The 22,836-nt window shown below is 42.5% G+C and overlaps 1 protein-coding gene across 1 annotated transcript in view; it reads right to left on the reverse strand.

The window, feature by feature from the left end:
- Positions 1-22,836, reverse strand: part of crnkl1 (crooked neck pre-mRNA splicing factor 1) — a 45,122-nt gene that overhangs the window by 15,074 nt on the left and 7,212 nt on the right. Inside the window, exons 2-9 of the mRNA XM_072505583.1 lie at positions 18,724-18,876; positions 17,133-17,224; positions 16,860-17,018; positions 15,204-15,370; positions 9,855-10,033; positions 6,516-6,686; positions 3,471-3,662; positions 1,519-1,578 (exon numbers count right to left, since the gene is read on the reverse strand). Coding sequence (XP_072361684.1) covers positions 1,519-1,578; positions 3,471-3,662; positions 6,516-6,686; positions 9,855-10,033; positions 15,204-15,370; positions 16,860-17,018; positions 17,133-17,224; positions 18,724-18,876 — 1,173 coding nt within the window. The remainder of the gene's footprint in view (positions 1-1,518; positions 1,579-3,470; positions 3,663-6,515; positions 6,687-9,854; positions 10,034-15,203; positions 15,371-16,859; positions 17,019-17,132; positions 17,225-18,723; positions 18,877-22,836) is intronic.

Raw genomic sequence — 22,836 nt, forward strand, 5'->3', positions numbered from 1 at the left:
AACCTGTAACTAGTGGGGTCCCTCAAGGATCAGTGTTGGGCCCGCAGTTGTTCGCAATTTACATAGACGATTTAGAGTTGGGGACCAAGTGCAATGTGTAAAAGTTTGCAGACGACACTAAGATGAACGGTAAAGCAAAAAGGGCAGAGGATACCGGAAGTCTGCAGAAGGATTTGGATAGGTTAGGTGAATGGGCTAGGGTCTGGCAGATGGAATTCAATGTTGCCAAGTGTGAGGCTATCCATTTTGGGAGGAATAACAGCAGAATGGATTATTATTTAAACGGCAAGATGTTAAAACATGCTGCTGTGCAGAGGGACCTGGGTGTGCTGGTGCACGAGTCGCAAAAAGTTGGTGTGCAGGTGCAGCAGGTGATTAAGAAGGCTAATCGAGTTTTGTCTTTCATTGCTAGAGGGATGGAGTTCAAGACTAGGGAGGTTATGCTGCAATTCTATAGGGTGTTGGTGAGGCCGCATCTGGAGTAGTGTGTTCAGTTTTGGTCTCCTTACCTGAGAAAGGACATATTGGCACTGGAGGGAGTGCAGAGGAGATTCACTAGGTTGATCCCAGAGTTGAGGGGATTAGATTATGACGAGAGGTTGAGTAGACTGGGACTGTACTCATTGGAGTTTAGAAGGATGCTTATTGAGACATATAAAATTATGAAGGGAATAGATAGGATAGATGCGGACAGGTTGTTTCCACTGGTCGGGGAAAGCAGAACTAGGGGGCATAGCCTCAAAATAAGGGGAGGTAGATTAAGGACGGAGTGTAGGAGGAACTTCTTCACCCAAAGGGTTGTGAATCTCTGGAATTCCTTGCCCAGTGAAGCAGTTGAGGCTCCTTCTTTAAATGTTTTTAAGAAAAAGATAGATGCCTTTCTAAAGAATAAAGGGATTCGGGGATATGGTGTACGGGCCGGAGAGTGGAGCTGAGTCCACAAAGATCAGCCATGATCTCATTAAATGGCGGAGCAGGCTCGAGGGGTCAGATGGCCTACTCCTGTTCGTAGTTCTTATGTTCTAACAAAGACGATTTCTCCTTGGTTAAAAGCTAAATAATGGCCAGGACATTGGGTAAACACCCCTCCTCTGCTTTGAATAGTGCCATGGAAGTTTTTACATCCAGTTGGGGGTGGGTGGGAACACATGGCCTTGGTTCAACCTCTGATTCAAAGGATGGCAGACCCTATGTGCAGCACCCTCTTTGACTCTGCACAGAGGTCTCAGCCTGGATTACATGCTGACATCCTGGAGGCTGATCTACTGACTCAGTCAAGAATTCTAATAGAGCCAAAACGAACACCAAGTAATTTCTGGAGAAAAATCAACGTAGGATTCTCCAGGCCTGTATGGTTCCAGCGACAAGGGAATGTAAAGTGTTACCTTAAGTCTGAAATGTCTTCTGGGTAAACGAAGGAAACCAACTGCATGGACATCATACGTCAAAACTCATTTATGTCCAATTTGGGCAAGGAAACTGAATTACTATCATTAGTTGAGGACTGCACATCTATACCTTCTTATGAGGGATGAGTTCCAAGCATGCTTGATACACTTGCCTCGTCTTCTCTGGATCCTGTTCAGGAAGGAATACTGGAGTTACAGAAAATATTTTCATAAATGCTAGAAGTACAAAAACGATTTCTTCCACAAAGGACAACTGAGTCGAGACCAATTGTGAATTTGAAAACTGAGATTAATATATTTTTGTTAGCAAAGGTGTAAAGGCAGCTTTATGGAATTAAGTTGCAGATCAGTCAAGATTAGATCAATGCAGAACATGAGTGTTTAAATGGCCTACTCCTGTTCCTATGTTCCATACAAAGCCCATTAAGATCTGGAATGTGTTGCCTGAGAGTGTGGTGGAAGCAGGTTCAATCAAGGCATTCAATAGGGAATCAGAATGTTACCTAAAAAGGGGGAACGTGCAAGATTATGTGGAGAAGGCGGGGTAAGTCACTAGGTGAACTGCTCTTTTGGAGATCCGATGCAGGCACGATGGGCCGAATTACCTCCATTTCTGCTGTAACAATTCTGAGGAATTAGGACTCCAAGCCAAATGGTTAGGTATATAGGGTGTGAAATTGATTCAACCCAGCATATAATGGTTCTGTAGCAAACTGGCAGCCTGTTATACAGTGGGACAATTTTTAATTTCCATTGACTTGGAAAATATTGCCAAGATTTTTAATGCCAGACCAAGCTGACGAAATAGAAAGGAAAAGAAAATAAATCATCCCCCAGAAAGAGTGTAAACTATTATTCTATGAACTTCATTGCAAAGAAGATCAGTTGTGGTGAAAAGTTGGCTGCCGATTCATCGCGAGTCGGTGCTGCTGGGGTAGACCAATTTCACCTCCCCAAGATCTTTTTGAACAGAAATCATACAGCATTTAGGACTCTGCTCTAAAATAGTCCTTCAGTTATCCCAAATAGGAAGTGACACAATATTACCATGCACACAACATTACAAATTTCACAATTGCAGACTTATCAAATCAGATCGCTTTTTTAGAGAAGCATTCTCTAATGCTTCAACGGCTGCAGTCCATGTGGTGTAGGTACACTCACAGTGCTGTTAGGGGAATCCAGGATTTTGGCCCACCGAAACGGTGATATATTTCCAAGTCAGGGTGATAAATGGTTTGGAGGGGAACTTCAGGTGTTGTGGTCCCATGTATCTGCTGCCTTTATTCTTCCAGATGGTAGTGATCGTGGGTTTGGAAGGTGCTCTCTAAGGAGCTTTGGTAAGTCCCTGCAGTGCATCATGTAGATGGTACACACTGCTGCCACCTTGCGATAGTGGTAGAGGGAGTGAATGTTTGTGATGGGATGCCAATCAAACAGGCTGCTTTGTCTTGGTTGGGATCAAGCTTAATTGCTATTGGAGCTGTACTCATCCAGGCAAGGGGAAAATATTCCATCACACTCCTGACTTGTGTCTTGTAGATTGTAGACATGCTTTGGGAATCATGAGGATTCCTAGTCTCTGGCCTGCTCTTGTAGCCACTGTATTTATATGGCTAGTCTAGTTCAGTCTCTGGTCAATGGTGAGCCCCAGAACGTTGATAGTGGGGAATTTAGTGATGGTAATGCCATTGAATGCCATGGGGTAATGGTTAGATTCTCTCCTGTTGGAGATGGTCATTGCCTGGCATTTGTGTGGAGCAAATTTTACTTGCCACTGGTCAGCCCAAGCCCAGATATTGTGCAGGTCTTGCCACATTTGAACATGGACTACAAATGGTGCTGAACTTTGTGTAATCATCAGCAAATATCCTCACTTATTGGAAAAAAAGCAATTGGTGAAGCAGCTGATGGTTGGGCCTAGGCCACTACTCCGAGGAACACTGACATCTACAGAAGCCTTGCAGCCTCTGGAGACTAGAACGCGGGGAGGGGATAAATAGCTGTAATGAATCCTCACATAAGATGATTTGCCCCCAATTTGAACAGTCTTAGCTGTACCTTTGCCTCCAGTTCTTCAAACAAAGCATAGTTGATCCATAAGTAAATGTATCTCCTCCAGTGCCGCTTTTCCTGAATGGGCGGTACATTGGCTATTGCACGTTCATACACTTCATGTACAGAATCAGGATCTCCGTCGCTTTCAACCAGTCGGAGGTAGTCGAACCAGGCATCATAATTATGTGGATTAGCCTTTCAGAAATATATAGGAGCTTAAGTTATTCGAATTACCTTGATATGAGAGAGATTCTTTATAAACTCATTACGATTCTAATTTTAATTTTCATTCTGAAAAACACTTTCTCCAGCCCCCCTCTGCTCCACACACTTTCAACATAAACATGATTAGCTGTTATATAAACATCATTCCTATCCACCTACACCACCTATCCATGCTTAACATCCCAGTCCCAAAACACTCATTCCAGGTTAAGCAGCGTTTCTCTTGCATCTCTTCCAATTTGGCCTATTGCATTCGCTGCTCCCAATGTGGTCTCCTCTATATCGGAGACACCAAACACAGTCAAGGTGATCGCTTTGCTGAGCATCTTCGGTCTGTGTGCATTCAGGACCCTGATATTTCTTGCAGTTTTAACAAAAGCCTGCTCCCATGCCCACATGTCTGTTCTTGGCCTACTGCAATGTTCCAGTGAAGCTCAACGCAAACTGCAACATATCTTCTGGTTAGGCACGCTACAGCCTTCCGACCTGAACATCAAATTCAACAACTTGAGATAATCAGCTCTACCCCACCTCGATCCATTTGTTTTCATTTAATTTTTAAACTGTGTTTTACGATTTCTTTCTTTCTCAATATATATTTAATTCCCCCCATCCCCCAATCTTATCAACCTTCCCTTCACCTTTCTCCTCTTTGCTTCCCCCTTCCCCTCCCCCCACATCTACAGTTCATCCTCTGATGTTAGTTTCCTGCTGTTTGACCTTTCACATCTTTTGTCGTCTCTGGGGACTGTCATTAGCACTCTTTCTCCTTGGTTTCTGTGGCCATTAGCACCCAGTTTCCCAGGGTTTCTGTGGCTATGACTCATCTTTCATTCTCACTCCACAGTATAAATATTTCCCACTTTCTCTGTCTGTTAGCTTTGACAAAGAGTCATCGGGCTCGAAACGTTAGCTCTTTTTCTCTCCCTACAGATGCTGCCAGACCTGCTGAGATTTTCCAGCATTTTCTCTTTCGTTTCAGATTCCAGCATCCGCAGTAATTTGCTTTTATCATTCCTATCCTTTGGATGCAAGCTGGATTTTTTTTCCTGTTTCCCTCCCCCATTAAACAGAACACATTTCAGAATAAAAAATGTTCATGAGCAGGCATACTGACAACGTCCGAGCTCCCCTTCCACAATACGGTTTTTTGATCTCAGTTGCCATAGTGTAGTGAGTCATTGAACGCGATCACAAGTCTACTCATGCTAGTAGGCAAGGAGAAAAATGTGACAGTGGCAGAGCCTTGTGAATAGGGTACCTACTATGTTGGCTGTATAGTATAGCGTGAATGGAAAATCAAGGAACTGTCTATCATTAGAGAAAGAATGTTTGTATTAAAACACTGGCTTCATCAAGGAGCTGGACAATCCAAAGCACTGTACTTCAAAAAACCCACTATATGTAAATGGAAGAAACCTTAACAGATTTACATTTTAAAATACACTAATGCAAAATCTGGGGCAGTATCATATATGATTTCTGGCATTGCTATACAGGTTCTTCTACACTATCTAAACCCCCCACCCAGTCATATTTTGCCAAAGCACATATGTCAATTTTCCCCATCCTTACAACTCATAGAATCATAGAATTTACAGTGCAGAAGGAGGCCATTCATTCCATTGAGTCTGCACCGGCCTTTGGAAAGAGCAACCCCACTTAAGCCCACACCTCCATCCCTTCCTGCAACCCCACCCAACACTTTTGGACACGGGCAATTTAGCATGGCCAATCCACCTAACCTGCACATCTTTGGACTGTGGGAGGAAACCGGAGCACCCGGAGGAAACCCATGCAGACACAGGGAGAACATGCAGACTCCACACAGACAGTGACCCAAGCCAGGAATCGAACTTGGGACCCTGGATCTGTGAAGCGAAAGTGCTATACACTATGCTACCGCGTCGCCCCGAGAAACAAGAAACGGTTTAATGTTTTGTCCATGCGACGCATCAGTCCATATGTCATTACAGAAGCTTTACTGAGCTTTGACTGACACCATGTTTCGCCTGCTGCTGGAACTACATTTTACAGAAGACACCCCCTGGGGAACATTAATACAGACAATTGTTGACTGAGCTGGAAGAAAATGTTTACATGCATTGGATTTTCTTCAACTTCAAAGTGAAGCAAGATTGACTGGATTGACTTAGGACTAGTTAAGGTATGTGCCAGGCATGCTCCAGAGTATATACATTTGTTAATTAGAATTGAATTGTTAACACACTCAAACCAATTAGAGGCAATTTGAAGCTGCCCAAATATTTTAGTCAACACTGTCACATTAACATGTTCCAAAAACATAACTATCAGAACTTTGATTTTGCTCTTCATTTCTTGGAGAAAGACTTGTCTCACTACCAAATACTTTGCATGATTCATTGCTTTATTTTGAAGATTTATTGACCCAGGCATTTGTGATCATCAACAAAATGATGGTGCTCACTCACTGCTGATCCTGTAGAAAGCCTCTGAAGCATGGATTTCACATCACCCAAAGTTAATTTCAGTCTGGTACCAGCTATAGGGGGAATCTCTGTTGTCCAGCAACAGTGATATCAGAAAGCAGATGGTCACAGCGAATAATTCTCAGACATTAAAACAGGGGCCAGGATCCTACGGGTCTTCCACCCAGCAGGATATTACGGTCCTGCCGAACTAAATAGAGTTTTAAATGGCTTGCCGAAATTCGACATTCCACAAATGTATAATTATTGTTGCAGCTGTTCTGTAGTGACTAAACAAGAGAGTTGAGAAAACTAACTCTGGAAAGGCGTGTGTATTATCTTTGCAGAACGAATCGGGAAAGCTAAATCTTACCTTGACTTCCTCTTCATACTGAAAGCGCCTTTTGCTGACAATAACATCTTCAATGCCTCTTCTGTCCCCAAACTTTTTCTCAAACACCGTGTAGTTTTTGAAGAGCTCTTGAGCCTTCTGTTTGGCAATTCTGTCAAGTGCATATTTGTAGATCACCCTCACGCGATCAAACTAGAAATAAAGTGTAAGTGCTACAAAAGCTTTTGATTCAAAGGCAGGAATAACATTGTTCAGCAGGGGCCACACAGATCTTTAGGGTTGGATTACTATAAAATGAGCTCTAACATTTATGTTGCATTTGTAAATTCACATTACCGTTCTATATGTAAAACGTTACTTGAAAACAATAATGAAAATTGACACCACAAAAGGACGACATAGTTACTCAGCTCACAATACAGTAGACTATTTAAATTTTCCGTTACAGTTTTCCTACTTCTCTACTGGAAGAATTGACATATTTCATTGTAGGAGGCATTAGAACCAAGCTTTATCCTGTCTTGCTTTATGCCAACAGGAGCACATTTCAGAAGGTATCACTGACTAACTAGCTTGCTGGCTGATTTCCCTCCTACAACCATCCTGGCTGTATCATCTAACTCAGCACAGAGGAAAGTTTGAACTTTCCTGGATGATATAGCCCAGTTCTGAACTGGACAAAGCAGTTATCCAGCTGTTGTGCAATTGGCTCTCTTACTCCAGCATTATATCGGACTTCAGGGGCGAAATTCTCCGGAAACGGCGCGATGTCCGCCGACTGGCGCCCAAAACGGCGCAAATCAGATGGGCATCGCGCCGCCCCAAAGGTGCGGAATGCTCCGCATCTTTGGGGGCCGAGCCCCAACCTTTAGGGGCTAGGTCGGCGCCGGACGAATTTCCACCCCGCCAGCTGGCGGAAAAGGCCTTTGGTGCCCCGCCAGCTGGCGCGGAAATTACATCTCCGGGCAGCGCATGCGCGGGAGCGTCAGCGGCCGCTGACGGCATTCACGCGCATGCGCAGTGGAGGGAGTGTCTTCTGCCTCCGCCATGGTGGAGATCGTGGTGGAGGCGGAAGGGAAAGAGTGCCCCCACGGCACAGGCCCGCTTGCGGATCGGTGGGCCCCGATCGCGGGCCAGGCCACTGTGGGGACACCCCCCGGGGCCAGATCGCCCCGCGCCCCCCCCCCCCCCAGGACCCCGGAGCCCGCCCGCGCCGCCTTGTCCCGCCGGCAAGGTAGGTGGTTTAATTTACGCCGGCGGGACAGGCATTTTAGCGGCGGGACTTCGGCCCATCCGGCCCGGAGAATCGCGCAGGGGGGCCCGCCAACCGGCGCAGCGCGATTCCCGCCCCCGCCGAATCTCCTGTGCCGGAGACTTCGGCAACCGGCGGTGGCGGGATTCACGCCAGCCCCCGGCGATTCTCCGACCCAGCGGGGGTTGGAGAATCTCGCCCCAGCTTTCAGCTAAAAAGCAACCACGTGCACTGTTCTCTTTCTTGACAACTGATAATACAACTGTTTGAAGTTGGCAGTTTTCACAATACTGTGAAAGAACTATTTAAACAGGCGATACAGAATATAATGGTTCACATTTCCATCACCTGGGAATCTTACTGCAGAAATCAAACATATTTAAAAATCCCACAGCATACTAGAAATATTTGTGTAATGGAATGCAACATCACTTCACCAAACCAGCTATTTCTTGCATGCCGCAAACTACCCATTATATTGGACCATGTTGTTATATCAGCACATGTCTTTCACCTACAAGCTTAGCACAGAACCCCTTCACTATTTATCACATCTCAAATTCTTGACCGAGTCATTTAGTGGGTGAATCTCTTCCCTAAAAAGGAAATTAGTAAATTATATATTTCTGTGAGAAGTCATCTAGAATAAACAAACATAACAGTATCCACTTGGTGCCAAAGAAAATTGCTGCTGCTGATTCATTGTAATCAGTTTAGCAATCCCTGCCCAAAACAAGTGTAAATACAATGCTAAAAAAATAAAGCTATTTTGAACTCAGCTTAAAATTTTGAAGCATGGCACATGCTATATTAATTAAATGAGTGTAACTCTGATTACTAATCTGATTGAAGAAAATTATGTTCACAAAAGGCAAGATACTGAATGAAATTAAAAAGGAATTAAAAATTTTCGGCAACATGCAGCATAATAATAATTTCTTCCAATTTATCAAACATTTTTACTTTACATGCAACTATCAAACTCTAGGATTCTCCTGATTTTTAAAAAATCACGCTTTTGAATCTTCAGAGGGAAGGTAATGGTCGATCTGAGAAATTTTAATATCGCCATTTGACAAATGAATTCTCTTTCACTATAGTAATTTATTTTTTATTTTATTTTTCCAATTAAGGGGAAATTTAGCGTGGCCAATCTACCTACCCTGCAAATCTTTGGGTTGTGGGTGTGAGACCCACGCAGACAAGGGGAGAATGTGCAAACTCCAAACGGACAGTGACTCGGGGCCGGGATCTTTCAGGTTGGCCAAGCTACACTGCAGTGAGTGAATGTCTTCCCCAAACCCTCACAATCTGGCATTTGACGATTATTCCCTCCCAAACCAAGCTCTGACCCCTTCTCCATTGTGTAAATGCAACAGAGGGTGATACATATATCCCGTGATTCCCTTTCCACAACTGTCAGAAAAAGACAATATAATTTTGGAGTTATCAAAGGTTTATCCATGCTTTCTTCCATTGCAGCCGAGTGGAAAAGTCATGCAGGCAAGAAGGGAATATGAGAGAGTTATAAGTGTAGCATGCATACAAAAAGAGAGAAGAGCGAGAAAGAAGGGGAGTGAAAGGCCCAGAAAATGAAACTATGGAGTATATTTTATGGTCCCGTCTGCCATGGGAAGAATTAAAAATTTGACGGATCAGTGAAAGGTCCTTTGACCTTGGGCGGAAATTTCCAATCTTGGACGTGCGGGACCAGAAATCCTGTCCTATAGGAGAGGATTCAGAGGAAGGAGATGACAAAGCAAAGCGGAGCAAACTTATAAACCGGGAGACTTAAAAAGTATGAGAAACAAGATTCAGAGACAAGGGAAATAGAAAGATTAACAGGGACAGATAGAGAGAAAAAAATGGATTGAATATAGATAAATAGAACTGCAGAAAGACTATGGGAGAAAAGAGGAGATACATGTTAAAAAAAGTTTCGTAAGTAATGCCATGGGAAATGAACAATAGATTAGTAGCCACTTTAAACAGAATTGAGGCTATTTGGATTCTTCCACTTATGAATGCAAGAGTAAATAGGATTAGTTTTTTTGGATGAGTCTTGAAAACAAACAAGTAAACAAAATTAAATTCTGTGATTTTCTTACTTCTTTCTGCTTTTCTTCAAATTTTGCAAATGCAACAAAGAGCTGTTCATCCATATAGTCTTCTCCATAAAACTCCACTCCTCTTTCAAACACTTTCCGTGCGTGCCCAACGTAGGCATGCTTTTCTTCAAACCGAGCATATTTAATCCAGTTCTTCACATCAGGATGGATAAAAACAAGTGTGGAGGAATTAAGGAGAACAAAACTACTTCAAAGGAATTCTGCCCACATGTAGTTATGAATCAATCACTTTTTTGTTACTATCCCTAGTCAAAAAAGATCTGTCCCCACACCTTCATCCATGGTAATATTTAGTTGCTTACAAGGTGATGGATAAAGGTTGTCTATTGCAACTGGCCTGCTTTCCCATCAATTCCTCAAGTGAAAGATCCTACCTTACACAGTGAAATGCCTTGACAGTATGGCTGAAAGCAGGCATTTATCTTACACTCAAAACACTCTGCTTGAAGAAAACTTGTGATAGAAATGGGGAGAGCCGTTCAGTATAAAATGCTCTAAATAACACTTGTGGCTCTTTTCAAACTACATTAATTGATCAATACAATGATTCCTTAGAATAAAATACTTAAACCAATGTTCAACCGATCATGGTAATGTGTGAATGAGACATGACAAACTGGCCTGGAATCTCTCAAAAGGTTTCAGTGGAACTAGAGCATAAAAGTGCTGTCCGCTTTCCACAGGAAAATTTTCATTTTACCCATTTACGTCCAACTACAACCCCAATGGAAAGACCAGGTTACATGAGTTTCCTAGATTTACATGAATAATGCAGACTTATGTCCTAAACATTAGGTGCAGCACAATATGTCCAAAACATTAGGTGCAGCACTGTAACCCAATATTGCTGCAACAGATTTCTGGAGTTTCACATCAATTTTCCCCACTTTATTTTAATGAACTCCATATTGTACTTAACCAAGTCTCAATGCCCCTAAAACATTTTGAACTACCACCTTCCCACACACTCCGAAGGACTAAGCAGCTACATTGGTCTTTCCAATAGGAATACCCCAGTTCTGCGTAATAATAGATGAGGAGAGACAAGAGGCACTGAGAGTGAGGCACCACATCAGGAGACACTGGCAGAACACCCCCTCACCCCCTCCCTGAACACAAAAACAAAGCACAAAAATGTATATGGGGTTAATTAGAGGGGGGACAGGATGAACCTTTCTGTACAATAAAGTAAATTAACGCGGTTCAGAAAAATATGATGTATATATACACAATTGTTTATAAATATGAAAAATGCCAATAAAAAGATTTTTAAAAAAAGACACCGGCAGACTGAAATGACCAAGACGTTCGTAAGATATAGGAGCAGAATTAGGCCATTCGGCCCATCGAGTCTGCTCCGTCATTCTATCATGGCTCTGTTACCTACACTACAGACCAAGAGCTGGATTGCAAAATCAGTCGGAGCATCTCCACCCTAGAACACATGACCTAGGAGCAGGATTAGGCAATTTAGCCCCCGCCCCACCCTCCCCCAAGCCCAAACACTTTCAATGTGATCATGGTTGCTCCCATCCTGGCCTCAACTCCACTGTCCTGCCAGTTCTCCAGAATCCTTCAACCCATCACCAATTAAAAATCTAACTCCTCCTTAAATTTCCTCAATGTCCCTACATCCACTGCACTCAGGGGTAGCAAATTCCACAAATTCACAACACTTTGGGAAAAGTAGTTTCTCCTGAAATCTGTTTCAAATTTGCTACTTCTTATTCCAAGATTCTGACCTCTCGTTTAAGAATGCCCCAGAAGAGGAAGCATCTGCTCCACGTCTACTTTATCCATACCTTCTGGCATCTTGCATACCTTGATTTGATCTCCCCTCATTCTTCTAAACTCTATATTAGGCCTAAACTGTTCAATCTCTCTCATACAACAAACCGCTTTTCATCTCTGGAATCAATCTAGTTAACCTCCTCTGAACTGCCTCCAATGCCACTACATCTTTCCTCAAATAAGGGGACCAAATCGGTGTACAACACTCCAGGTGCAGTCTTACCAATGCCTTGTTTAGTTGCAACAACACCTCCTTACCTTTATACTCTATTCCATAACTTGTTCTGTGTGATTCATGCACGAGGACACCCAGATCCCTCTGCATTAGAGCACCCCAAAGTCTCTCCCCATTTAGATAATAAGTTGTCTTTCCATTTTTTCGACCAAAATGCACGACCTCACACTTAGCCACGTTAAACTCCATCTGCCATATTTTGGCCCACTCTCCTATCTATATCAATTTGTACGGTTCTTATATCCTCATTGCAACTTACTTTCCCACCTCAATTTGAATAGTATTAGTGTCCTCCACTGTGAAAACGGAGGCAAAGTATTGATTTAGCATCTTTGCCATTTCTATGTTCTCCACTATTAACTCACCGGTTTCATCTTCCAAGGGACCAACATTCACCTTCATGACTCTCTTCCCTTTTATGTACCTGTAGAAGGTTTTGCTATCCTTTTGGATATTCTGCGCTAGCTTTTTGCCCCGGAATTTACCTTAGCTCTTTTTATTACTTTTTAAGCATCCTTTTGTTTATGTTTGAAAGTTTCCCAATCTTCCAGCTTGCCACTGGCCTTTGCAATATGATATACCTTAGTTTTTGTCTTTATAATATCCTTGACCTTTTTGTTTAGCCATGGATGTTTTTTTTTTTTTTTTAAAATCACTCTTACCATCTTTCTTCCTCACTGGGATGTATTTTAGTTGTGAGGAATGGAGTATCTCCTTAAACAACTGCCAATGCTCATCAGCTGTCCTACTTTTTAGCCTTCCTGCCCAGTCTATACGGGCCAAATCTGTCCTCAAGCCTATGTAATTTCTTTTGTTGTTTAATTCCAGAACACTAGTGTGGAACTCCACTTTCTCGTCCCCAAACTGAATTTTGAATTCTATCATACTATGGTCTCAACTCCCTAGTGGATCCTTAACTATGGGGGTCATTAATTAATCCCTCCTCATTACACAATACCAAAATGGAGAGTAGCCTCATTCTGTTCCAGGAAACGATCTCCAATGCATTCAATGAACTCTGCCTCCAGGCTACCCTTGCCAATTTGATTCCTCCAGTTTATGTGCATATTAAAATCACCCATTGGTTAGGGTTGTGGGGCTAGGGTGGGGTGCTCTTTCCGTGGGCCGGGGCATACTCGCTGGACCGAATGGCCTCCTTCTGCACTGTAAATTCTATGATTATTATTGCCGTACCTTTCTTGCAAGCCCCCAGTATTTCCTGGTTGTACTGTGCCCCACTGTAGAACTAGTGTTTGGGGACCTATAGATTACTCCTACGAAGGACTTCTTCCCTTTGTTATTTCTTATTTCTACCCAAACTGATTCCACATCTTGATCTCCTGTACTTATGTAATTTCTCTTTACAGCACTGATCCCTTTCTATTAATAATATGGAAAGTAATTCTGAACAAATCAGACTCTAACATATTAACAATGGCCTTTTGACACTAGTGTTGGGGCTGCCCATATTGAATCATAGAATCCCTGCTAGTATAGAAGGACGCCATTTGCCCAATCGAATCTGCATCAACCCTCCGAGAGCACTCTACCAGGTTGACTACCCTGCCCAATCTCTGTAGACTAACCTACACACCCCTGGACACCAAGGGGCAATTTAGTGTGGCCAATCCACCTAACCTGCACATCTTTGGACTGTGGGAGGAAACCAGAGCACCCGGAGGAAACCCACGCAGACACAGGGAGAAAGTGCAAACTCCACACATTCACCCAAGACCGGAATCGAGCCCGGGTCCCTGGCACCGTGAGACAGCGGTGCTAGCCATTGTGCCAGCGTGCTGAATTTGTGGAAATTATATTAAGTTATAGGACAGAACAATGTATTGCTGCATTTTCAGTTGCATTCATAAAGGGAAAATTAAACCAGAAAAAAGTTTAGCTGGTGGTAAAATATCGGGGATCTCTAGACAATTGAGATTTCAATCCCAAACATTTAACATTTCCTTTTCCTCACTTTTGGTGGTGCCAGCCAGAATGAAACAGAACTGCTGCAATGAAGTGTCAGTGTCTTCAATTTCCTATTCCACACATGAAATGTCCCGAATTTATGAAACAGTAATAGACAAATACAGTATGTTCTTTGAATTTTTTTTTATTTAAAAAAAAATGTACCCAATAATTTTTTCCAATTAAGGGGCAATTTAGCGAGAATAATCCACCTACTCTACACATCTTTGGGTTATGGGGGTGAAACCCACACAAACATGAGGACAATGTGCAAACTCCACACAGACAGTGGCCCAGAGTCGGGATCGAATCTGGGACCTCGGCGCCGTGAGGCAGCGATGCTAACCACTGCACCACTGTGCTACCTTCTTTAAAAATAATTGAAGAGATAACACCATCTTAAAAATTGCATGCACATTGCAATAAAAATGTGCAACAATAAATAGTGCTGCATTTGAGCTTGCTTTACACTAAGTTTAAAATGTTCCAGATTAGCCCAATTTACTCTATGACAAGGTTCAGTGCAAACTCCTGTTATAAAGATCAGGCACTACTTTTCGTGCAATATGTGCACAAATGCAATCCAGAAAATTCAAGACCACTGAGTTTGCTGCATATAGCATTTTGTTTTTTCCTTCAGAGAATGCTACAAGACACTGAAATAATTGGAGTTGTAACGTACTTTCTTCAGATCGTTTTTTTTCTCTTCAGATTTAATGGTTTGGAGATAGAACACTATCAATGATGCTTATGAATAAGTCTTTTAGTAGATTGCCCCCGCCAGTGAGATATCTAAGCACGCAAAATTTCTAATTTACTGACATGGAGTGCACGTTCCATCTCTGTAATTGCAAACATCAGTTGCCAAATTTAGTAACAGGTTATCTCCAGTTCAACCCTGAAATTCTGTGGACATCTCCACCTCATTAGGTCATCGAATCTACAGCGTTGACTCTGTTCCCACTATCTTACCCTCTGCCCCTGCACCATACCAAAAGATTAGTCCGTGTGAATTTTAGCCTTTATTAACCAGAAAGTAACTAATAACTTCAACTAAAATAGGGAGAAACAGAACTTGCCAAAAGGGATATGAACTTACTTTCACCATCCTAGCCATAACATGCAAGCACATCATACCTTATCTAATAGTGGTTGTACTGGCCGGTGGTGTAAATCTTCAGCAGCTACCCAATCATTGTAAGAACCAAATCTCAGATATATCAGCTTGCAAGAACCAAATCTCAGATATATCAGCTTTCATGTTAATGTTTGTGGTGATGAGCTTATCCAGGGTAAGTACCTTACTTCTTTCTACAAATTACAATTTACAAGGATATACTTCTCATAAACCAGTCTAGCTCTTTCAATTTCCTTGTATCGGAGTTCGAAGTTGATATAGGAGTGCCAAGCTTGTTCATCAGGTTGCCATTCCATCCAGCGCTCAAAAACCTGCCGTCCTCCTGCAACATTCCCAAGCATCTCCTCCATGTAGGTGTATTTATACCTAGCAAAAGTGAATACAATAGTCTTATATGTGCATATGAACATAAGCACACCAATAGATCCATTCTGGAAACATTAATCCATTCTGGAAACATTACCTACATATAGCAACAGGGGGAGACAGTGGTGTAGTGGTAATGTTTCTGGACGAGTTACCCGGAGGCCCAGGTAATGCACTGGAGACATGGGTTCAAATTCCATCTCGGCAGCTGGTGGAATTTGAATGTGGACCATGAAACAATCATCGATTGCCATACAAAAACCTATCTGGTTCACGAATGCCCTTTAGGGAAGGAAATTTGCTGTCCTTACCTGGGCCTGGAGTCATATGTAGGCCTGACCACAGCAATGTGGTTGACTCTTAAACTGCCCTTTGAAAGGGCAGCACGGTGGCACAGTGGGTTAGCCCTGCAGCCTCACGGCGCCGAGGTCCCAGGTTCGATCCCGGCTCTGGGTCACTGTCCGTGTGGAGTTTGCACTTTCGCTTCGTGTTTGCGTGGGTTTCGCCCCCACAACCCAAAAGATGTGCGGGGTAGGTGGATTGGTCACGCGAAATTGCCCCTTTATTGGAAAAAATTAATTGGGTACTCTAAATTTATTTTTAAAAAGAAACAATTCAACTTATAAATTAAGGTATTGGATTTAAAATTAAAATAATTGTAAAAAAAACAAAAAACAAAACAAAACTGCCCTTTGAAATGGCCTAGCCAACCTCTGAATTAAAGGGCAATTTGGAATGGGCTACATCCCATGAAATTATAGTGGTTTGCCAAATGCCGAGTATGTATTGTGACCCACAGTTCCAAACTAAGCTTGTTCTTTCCTGCCTTTAGAGAGTCTCAACATCAATCCAATCTGATGTGTTAGTTCAGGAAGCTCACTACCTTCCTGGTTGCAGCTAATGTAGCTGGGAAAATGAATTCTTATCCTTTGAATTAGGAAGAACATTAGAGAGTGCAATCTCATTCTGATGAAATGACTGACTGAAATGAACTGGTATTTTTTGATTTTCCCCAAAAAAGGCTCTCCCTCTATGTGGCAGGAAGAGTTTGGAATTCATCAAGTTCAAATAGAAGAACAGACTTGGAAGTGTATCTGGAAACATTTACTCCTCTTAATAGCTTTCTTATACGTGAATAAAAATATCAGGAGCAATAACATGGCTCTTAAATCTATATTTGAAATATAATTTGTATTCAAATATTAGAAATGTATGACAAAGAAATGAAACAGAAAGCGGTTAATCAACAGATTAGGAGAAAAATAAAAACACTAATTCAAAATCAGAACTGTTCTGGAGGATCTTAAGTTGAAAAAGTGTTTTAATCATAATATTCATTTTTCAAAGGGTTTAGTCAAGAAACATTGAAGGCAACAGAAGATCTGGATTGCTGATAATTCTATGCAAAGCTCAACAGTGTACAGTATGTTTCAAATTGAAATGCAAAGCTGGACAAATAAAGATTGCTAACCAGTAGTAGTGACCTTACCAAAACTGGTTGACCCTGGGCAGGATGGTAATTGCTCGATCCCAGATATTGCGGGCATGGTTAATCTGCCGATTCTTCATCTCCATTTCTGCGTACTTCAACCACAGGGTAACATTTCTGTGATCGACATCCAATGCTCTCTCGTAAATGGAACGTGCCCTTCAGGGATACACGAAGATGGGCAAGGATTTTTTAAAAAACAACAAATTGAAGTCTTTTGTTTTAAAAAAACACTGCCGTATCAATCATATGAAATTTCCTTATAATAATTACCGCTGTATTTCTTTTAGGCTTTCCTCCCATTGTGCGTATTTGATCCAGTTGCTAATAACAGTTCGATTTTTCCGTATATTGTCTTCAAAAGTCTATTATAAAATGGTACCAGTTAAAAAATGGTGTACAATTCATGATGCAAGGACAACAATCCTGATTTGTTACACTAATCTGGTAAAGAAGCAGGAAATAACATAAGGTGTCCTTGTATGCCGACGACCTTCTTTTGTATATTTCGGATCTGATCCCCATGGTGGGGGTATGATGGGGCTGATAAAACGATTTGGGGCTCTTTCAGGATACAAATTGAACTTAGAAAAGAGTGAGTGGTCTTCCTACCACCCCCCGTTCTCCGCTATTGGTTAGCAACGTGGAGAAGGTACAGGGTTGGTGTAGGGAGCCAAAGGCAATTTGGGTGAGGATAGAGGCAGATTCTTGTAGGAGGTTGCGGGTGCTGGCAACGGCACCATTCCAGTTTGTACCAGGGAAATTTGGGGTTAATCCAGTGCTGGTGCCACTGAATATATGGAGGCAGTTTCGGCACCATTTCAAATTAGTGGCGAGGTCAAAGCTGATGCCGATCTGAGCAAATCATGTGTTTGAGTCGCGAGAGGTTTCGTGGCCAAGAGGAGAGGGTTGGGGGAGGTGGAATTGAAGGATTTATTTCTGGAAGGGCGGTTCATGAGCTTTGGGGAGTTGGTGGAGAAGTTTGGGATCCCACGAACGGAAGCCTTCGAGTACAGGTGCGGGATTTTGGAAGGAAAGCTTTTCCGACATTCCCAGTGACACTGCCCTCCTCATTGTTGGTGTGGGGGATAGGGTTTGGGGGGGTCACTTCAGCGGTCTATGGAAGATTCTGGAGGAGGATACGATGTTGCTGGAGGGGGTTATGGCCAAGTGGGAGGAGGACCTGGGGGTAGCGCCAGAGAAGGAGTGCTGCAGAGGGTTTGCTTGCGAAATTAGAGTTAATACAATTAAAGGTGGTGCACAGGGTGCATCCGACAAGGTCAAGGATGAGCCAGTTGTTTGAGGGAGTGGAAGACACTTGCAAGCGGTGTGGGAGGGGCCCGGCCAACGATGTACACATGTTCTGGTCCTGTCCGAAGTTGGGGAGGTTTTGGGACACTTTCTTCAGCACCAACTCGCCGATCTTGCAAATGGACTTGGAGCCCAGTCCCCTGGGGGTCATATTTGGGGTATCGGATCTGCTGGGGCTGCGCAGGGGCAGACGTTTTAGCGTTCCGTCTCGCTGGGTGCTCGAAGGCAGGTTCTGTTGGGGTGGAGGTCAGCTTCTCTACCCTGTGCCTCGGTGTGGTTGGAGGATTTAATGGATTTCCTGTACCTTGAGAAGGTAAAGTTCACCTTGAGGGGGCTATTGAGGGGATTTACTTAGAAATGGTCCCCGTTTATTCTTTACTTTAAAAAGAGTTGGTCACTGTCGTGTTTTTTTGGGGGGGGGGGGGGGGGGCGCGGGGTTTTGTTATTTTTCCTATTGTGTGTTCTCTGTTTTATGTACAGAATGTTGCAATTTAATAAGAAAAAAATATTTTCAAAAAAGAAACAGAAACTTTAACTGTTACAAGACACTTACTTTTCTTTTCCTTAGCTTGTAGTCATTCAATTCTTCCTCATCAGTGATCTTTTGTGTAGGAGGTGGTGGAAGAAGTTCAAGTTCCCTCTCTTTTGCTTCTCTCAGGAGCTGTTCAGCTGTGATTTGCAATTCGGCAGGTGCTTTATTTTTCACCTATGAATAAAAACAAACCAGGTCATAGAACTTACAGTGCAGATGGAGGCCATTTGGGCCAATGAGTCTTCACTGGCTGGCCCTTGGAAAAAGTGCACCCTACTTAAGCCATCGCCTCCACCTTATCCCTGTAACCCACCAACCTTTTGGAACACTAAACGGCAATTTAGCATGGCCAACCCACCTAACCTGCACATTTTTGGACTGTGGGAGGAAACTGGAGCACCCGGAGGAAACCCACGCAGACACGGAGAGAAAGTACAAACTTCACACAGACAGTCAACAGTGGCCGGAATTGAACTCGGGTCCCTGGAGCTGAGGCAGCAGTGCTAACCACTGTGCCACCGTGCTGCCCCGGTCAATGATGATTCTTTTACTGAATAGATAAACCTGATGGTCTATGCAAAAATGAAACAAAATCTTGTTCCAACAATAACTTAGTTTAAGAAATTTTATGTTGAATCCATGGTGGGGCTCGACTTAGCTGCTAGCCTCTCCAATACAACACACGTTTTTAAGCATGTCCAAAATTATCATACTACTGGCCACATTTGAAAATTGAGTGCATGTCAAACAAACTATACATTGGAAACTAAATATAATTATAATTTGGAAAATATAATAAAATACAACAGTCTATTCAAAAACATAGAATCATAGAATGGTTTGAGGGTGAAAGGAGAAGCACAAAACCTAAAAGCACTGTTCTCAAATGCTGAGTAGATTTTTACAGTAGATTCTGCATTTCCATTCTACTTTTCCTACATATGTCCTTTTGCGTTCAAGAGTGTAATGATATTGAAGAGAGGAGTAAGTAGGAACAATGAAATACTTACTTCTGCATACACAAGATTAAAATAAAATAAGCCTACATGTTGTGTACTCTATTCTCCAAGACCACTTTTTCTGATTTTCTTTCAGCATGTCTTTTGATGTCCAATGTCTCCTAGTTCTTTGAATGCAATCTGTGTAGTATTTCTCACCATTACTGCCTCCCTGCTCTTGCAATGAGAATCAGGCAATGGTAGTTGCAAAGATCAGTCGTCTCTGCATGCTAAAACTAGTGCTTTATCAGAGTAAGGAACAGATTGATGTACTTTTGCGGGAATTCCCTCCCTAAACCTCACTGCTTTTTTATCTCCTCTTTAAAGATACCCTTAAAACCTACTTTTGACCAAGCTTCTAGTCACCTCTCCTAATATCTCACATGACTTGCCATCAAATTTGGTTTGACAATGCTACCATGAAGAACCATTAAGAAGTCTCACAACACCAGGTTAAAGTCCAACAGGTTTTTTTGAAATCACAAGTTTTTGGAGCGCTGCTCCTTCATCAGGTGAAGTCACACGTCACCTGATGACAGCGCAGGGCTCCAAAAGCTTGTGATTTCAAATAAACCTGTTGGACTTTAACCTGATCTTGTGAGATGTCTTATTGTGCCCACCCCAGACCAGCATCACGAAGAACCACAGGATGGCCAGCCACATTAAAGACACTTAAATCCCTTATATAAATGTAAGGGATTGGGGTAGGGTACAAATAAATAAAGCTACCAGAACCTTGGGTTACAATGCTAAATCAATCAAGTTCAAATTATCAAAAGGTTATGCTGAAGTTTAACACGCAGGCCACTCCTTGAATACGGCACACAGTTCAGATCACTATGACAAGCCTTAACAGCAGTACTGAGGATTGCAATAAGGCTAATCTGTGGTAAGGGGGATGTGGTAAAGGGTATCTCCCTAACAGAGATACTTAGAGAGCAAATAAACAGTACTTCCAAATACAGATGGCAGCATGAAATAGGTTGATATTGCTTAGATCAAATGTCAGAGGTATCCCTTAACACAGATGGTGAGCAACAACTTGTATTTGTAGAGTAAAACATCACAACGCACTTCACAGGAGCATTAAAAGCAAATTGTGTTATTGAACCACATTTGAAAGAATATGGGCGGATGACCAAACTTTTGGTGAGTTTCAAGGAGCATCTTGAAGGGATGAGAGTGCTGGAGAGGTTTAGGGAGAAAATTCCAGATCTTAGGGCTTTGGAAACTGAAGGCACAGTCACCAATGGTGAAGCATATAACATAAGGGATGCTCAGAGGCGAAACTTAGAGGAGCTCAACAGATCTTGGCGGGTTCTAGGGTTGGAGGAGATAGCACAGATCAGTAGGAGAGAGGCCTTGAGAGGATTTGAAAACAAGGCTGAGAATTTTAAAAATAATGTTTCTAAACCAGGAGCCAATTTAGATCAGCAAGCACAGGAGTGATGGGTGCACAGGACTCAGTGTGAGTATGAGCATGGGTAACAGAGTCTTGCTTGACCTCAACTTTATGGAGGGTAAAATTTGAGAGGGTCACCAGGAGTTTGTTGAAATAGTCCAGAAGTAACAAAAGGCATGGATGAGGGTTTCAGCAGCGGTCGGGCTGTGATGGGACAGACAGCCTTGAGCCTGGTTACGGAGTTGAAGACAGGTAACCTTAGGTGATGGCACAGAAACATAGCTGGAGATTCAGCTGGGGTCAAATATGATCCCAACATCAAGCGATGGAATTGCTTCCTAAAAGTGTTGTAAAGATCAGGAGATTAATGCCAATTAAAAAAACAGATTTGTGCAGTAGTGGGAAGACAGAAGGGGAGCATTTTGGAAGCAATAGTTCAAATGGGTTGAAGGATCTTAATTCAAAACTATAGCCCAGATTTTGTGATCAGAAGTGAAGTAAGGATGCCTTGATGAAAGTTGTCCACAAAAGCTTAGCAATCTTTGTGGTGGGGTTTTTCCTCACTTGACAGCAATTTAAATCTGGAGCCAAGTTAAGGGGATGTCTTGCTGCGCAGCCGAGTTGTCAGCAAGCAGCCAATCACACTGGAGTATTAACTCACAGAAAACCAGGAAGTTAAAAATGCTTAAAAATCTCAAATGATTAGATGGTGAAATAAATTACAATTGGATGATAGAAGCTAAAATAAAGATATATAAACACCTATTTTTTTTTTTAATGTGGAATTTATTATGGAGAAATTTGATATTCCTAGAAATATAGAAGTAACTTTTCAGGGTCAGTAAAGGTGTTTAACAGAAGTTATACAGCATTAAAAGCATTGTGTAGGCATCATGGTGGCAGTGGTCAGCACTGATGCCTCACGGCACTGAGGTCCCAGGTTCAATCCCAGCTCCGGATCACTGTCCTTGTGAAGTTTGCACACTCTCCCAGTGTTTGCGTGGGTTTCGTCCCCACAACCCAAAAGATGTGCAGGTAGGTGGATTGGCCACGCTAAATTGCCCCTTAATTGGAAAAAATTAATTGGGTACTCTAAATTTATTTTAAAAGCATTGTGAAACTTTTTCAAGGGGCTTTACAGCCAGAATAACAATTTGAGAGGGGAAGTTTGCACCAAGTCAGGATGCAGGACAAATCCAACTCAGACAATTACTGCCCTATCAATCTACTCTCAACTTCTGGCAAAGTGATAGAAGGTGTCGCCAACAGTGCTCACAAGCTGCACTTTCTCAGCAATAACCTTCTAAATGATGCTTAGTTTGGGTTCTGCCAGCACCACTCAGCTTTTGATCTCATTACAGCCTTGGTCTGAACAAAGCTGAATACCAGGTGAGAGGAGTGACTGCCCTTGACATCAAGGCAGCATTTGACCGAGTGTGACATCAAGGAGCCCTAACAAAATTGATGTCAATGGGAATCAGGGGAAAAACTCTCATCTGGCTGGAGTCATACCGGCACAAAGGAAGATGGTTGGAGATCACTTGCCTTAACCCAGGGATATCGCTGCAGGAGTTCCTCAGAATAGTGTCCTAGGCCCAACAATCATAACTGCTTCATCAATGACCATCCCTCACCATAAGGTCAGAAGTGGGATGTTCAATGATGATCACACAATGTTCAGCACCATTCTCTTTTTTTAAAACGTATTTTATTACAAACATGTATTGTAGCCAT

Source organism: Scyliorhinus torazame, chromosome 1, assembly GCF_047496885.1.
Source record: "Scyliorhinus torazame isolate Kashiwa2021f chromosome 1, sScyTor2.1, whole genome shotgun sequence".
NCBI lineage: Eukaryota > Metazoa > Chordata > Chondrichthyes > Carcharhiniformes > Scyliorhinidae > Scyliorhinus > Scyliorhinus torazame.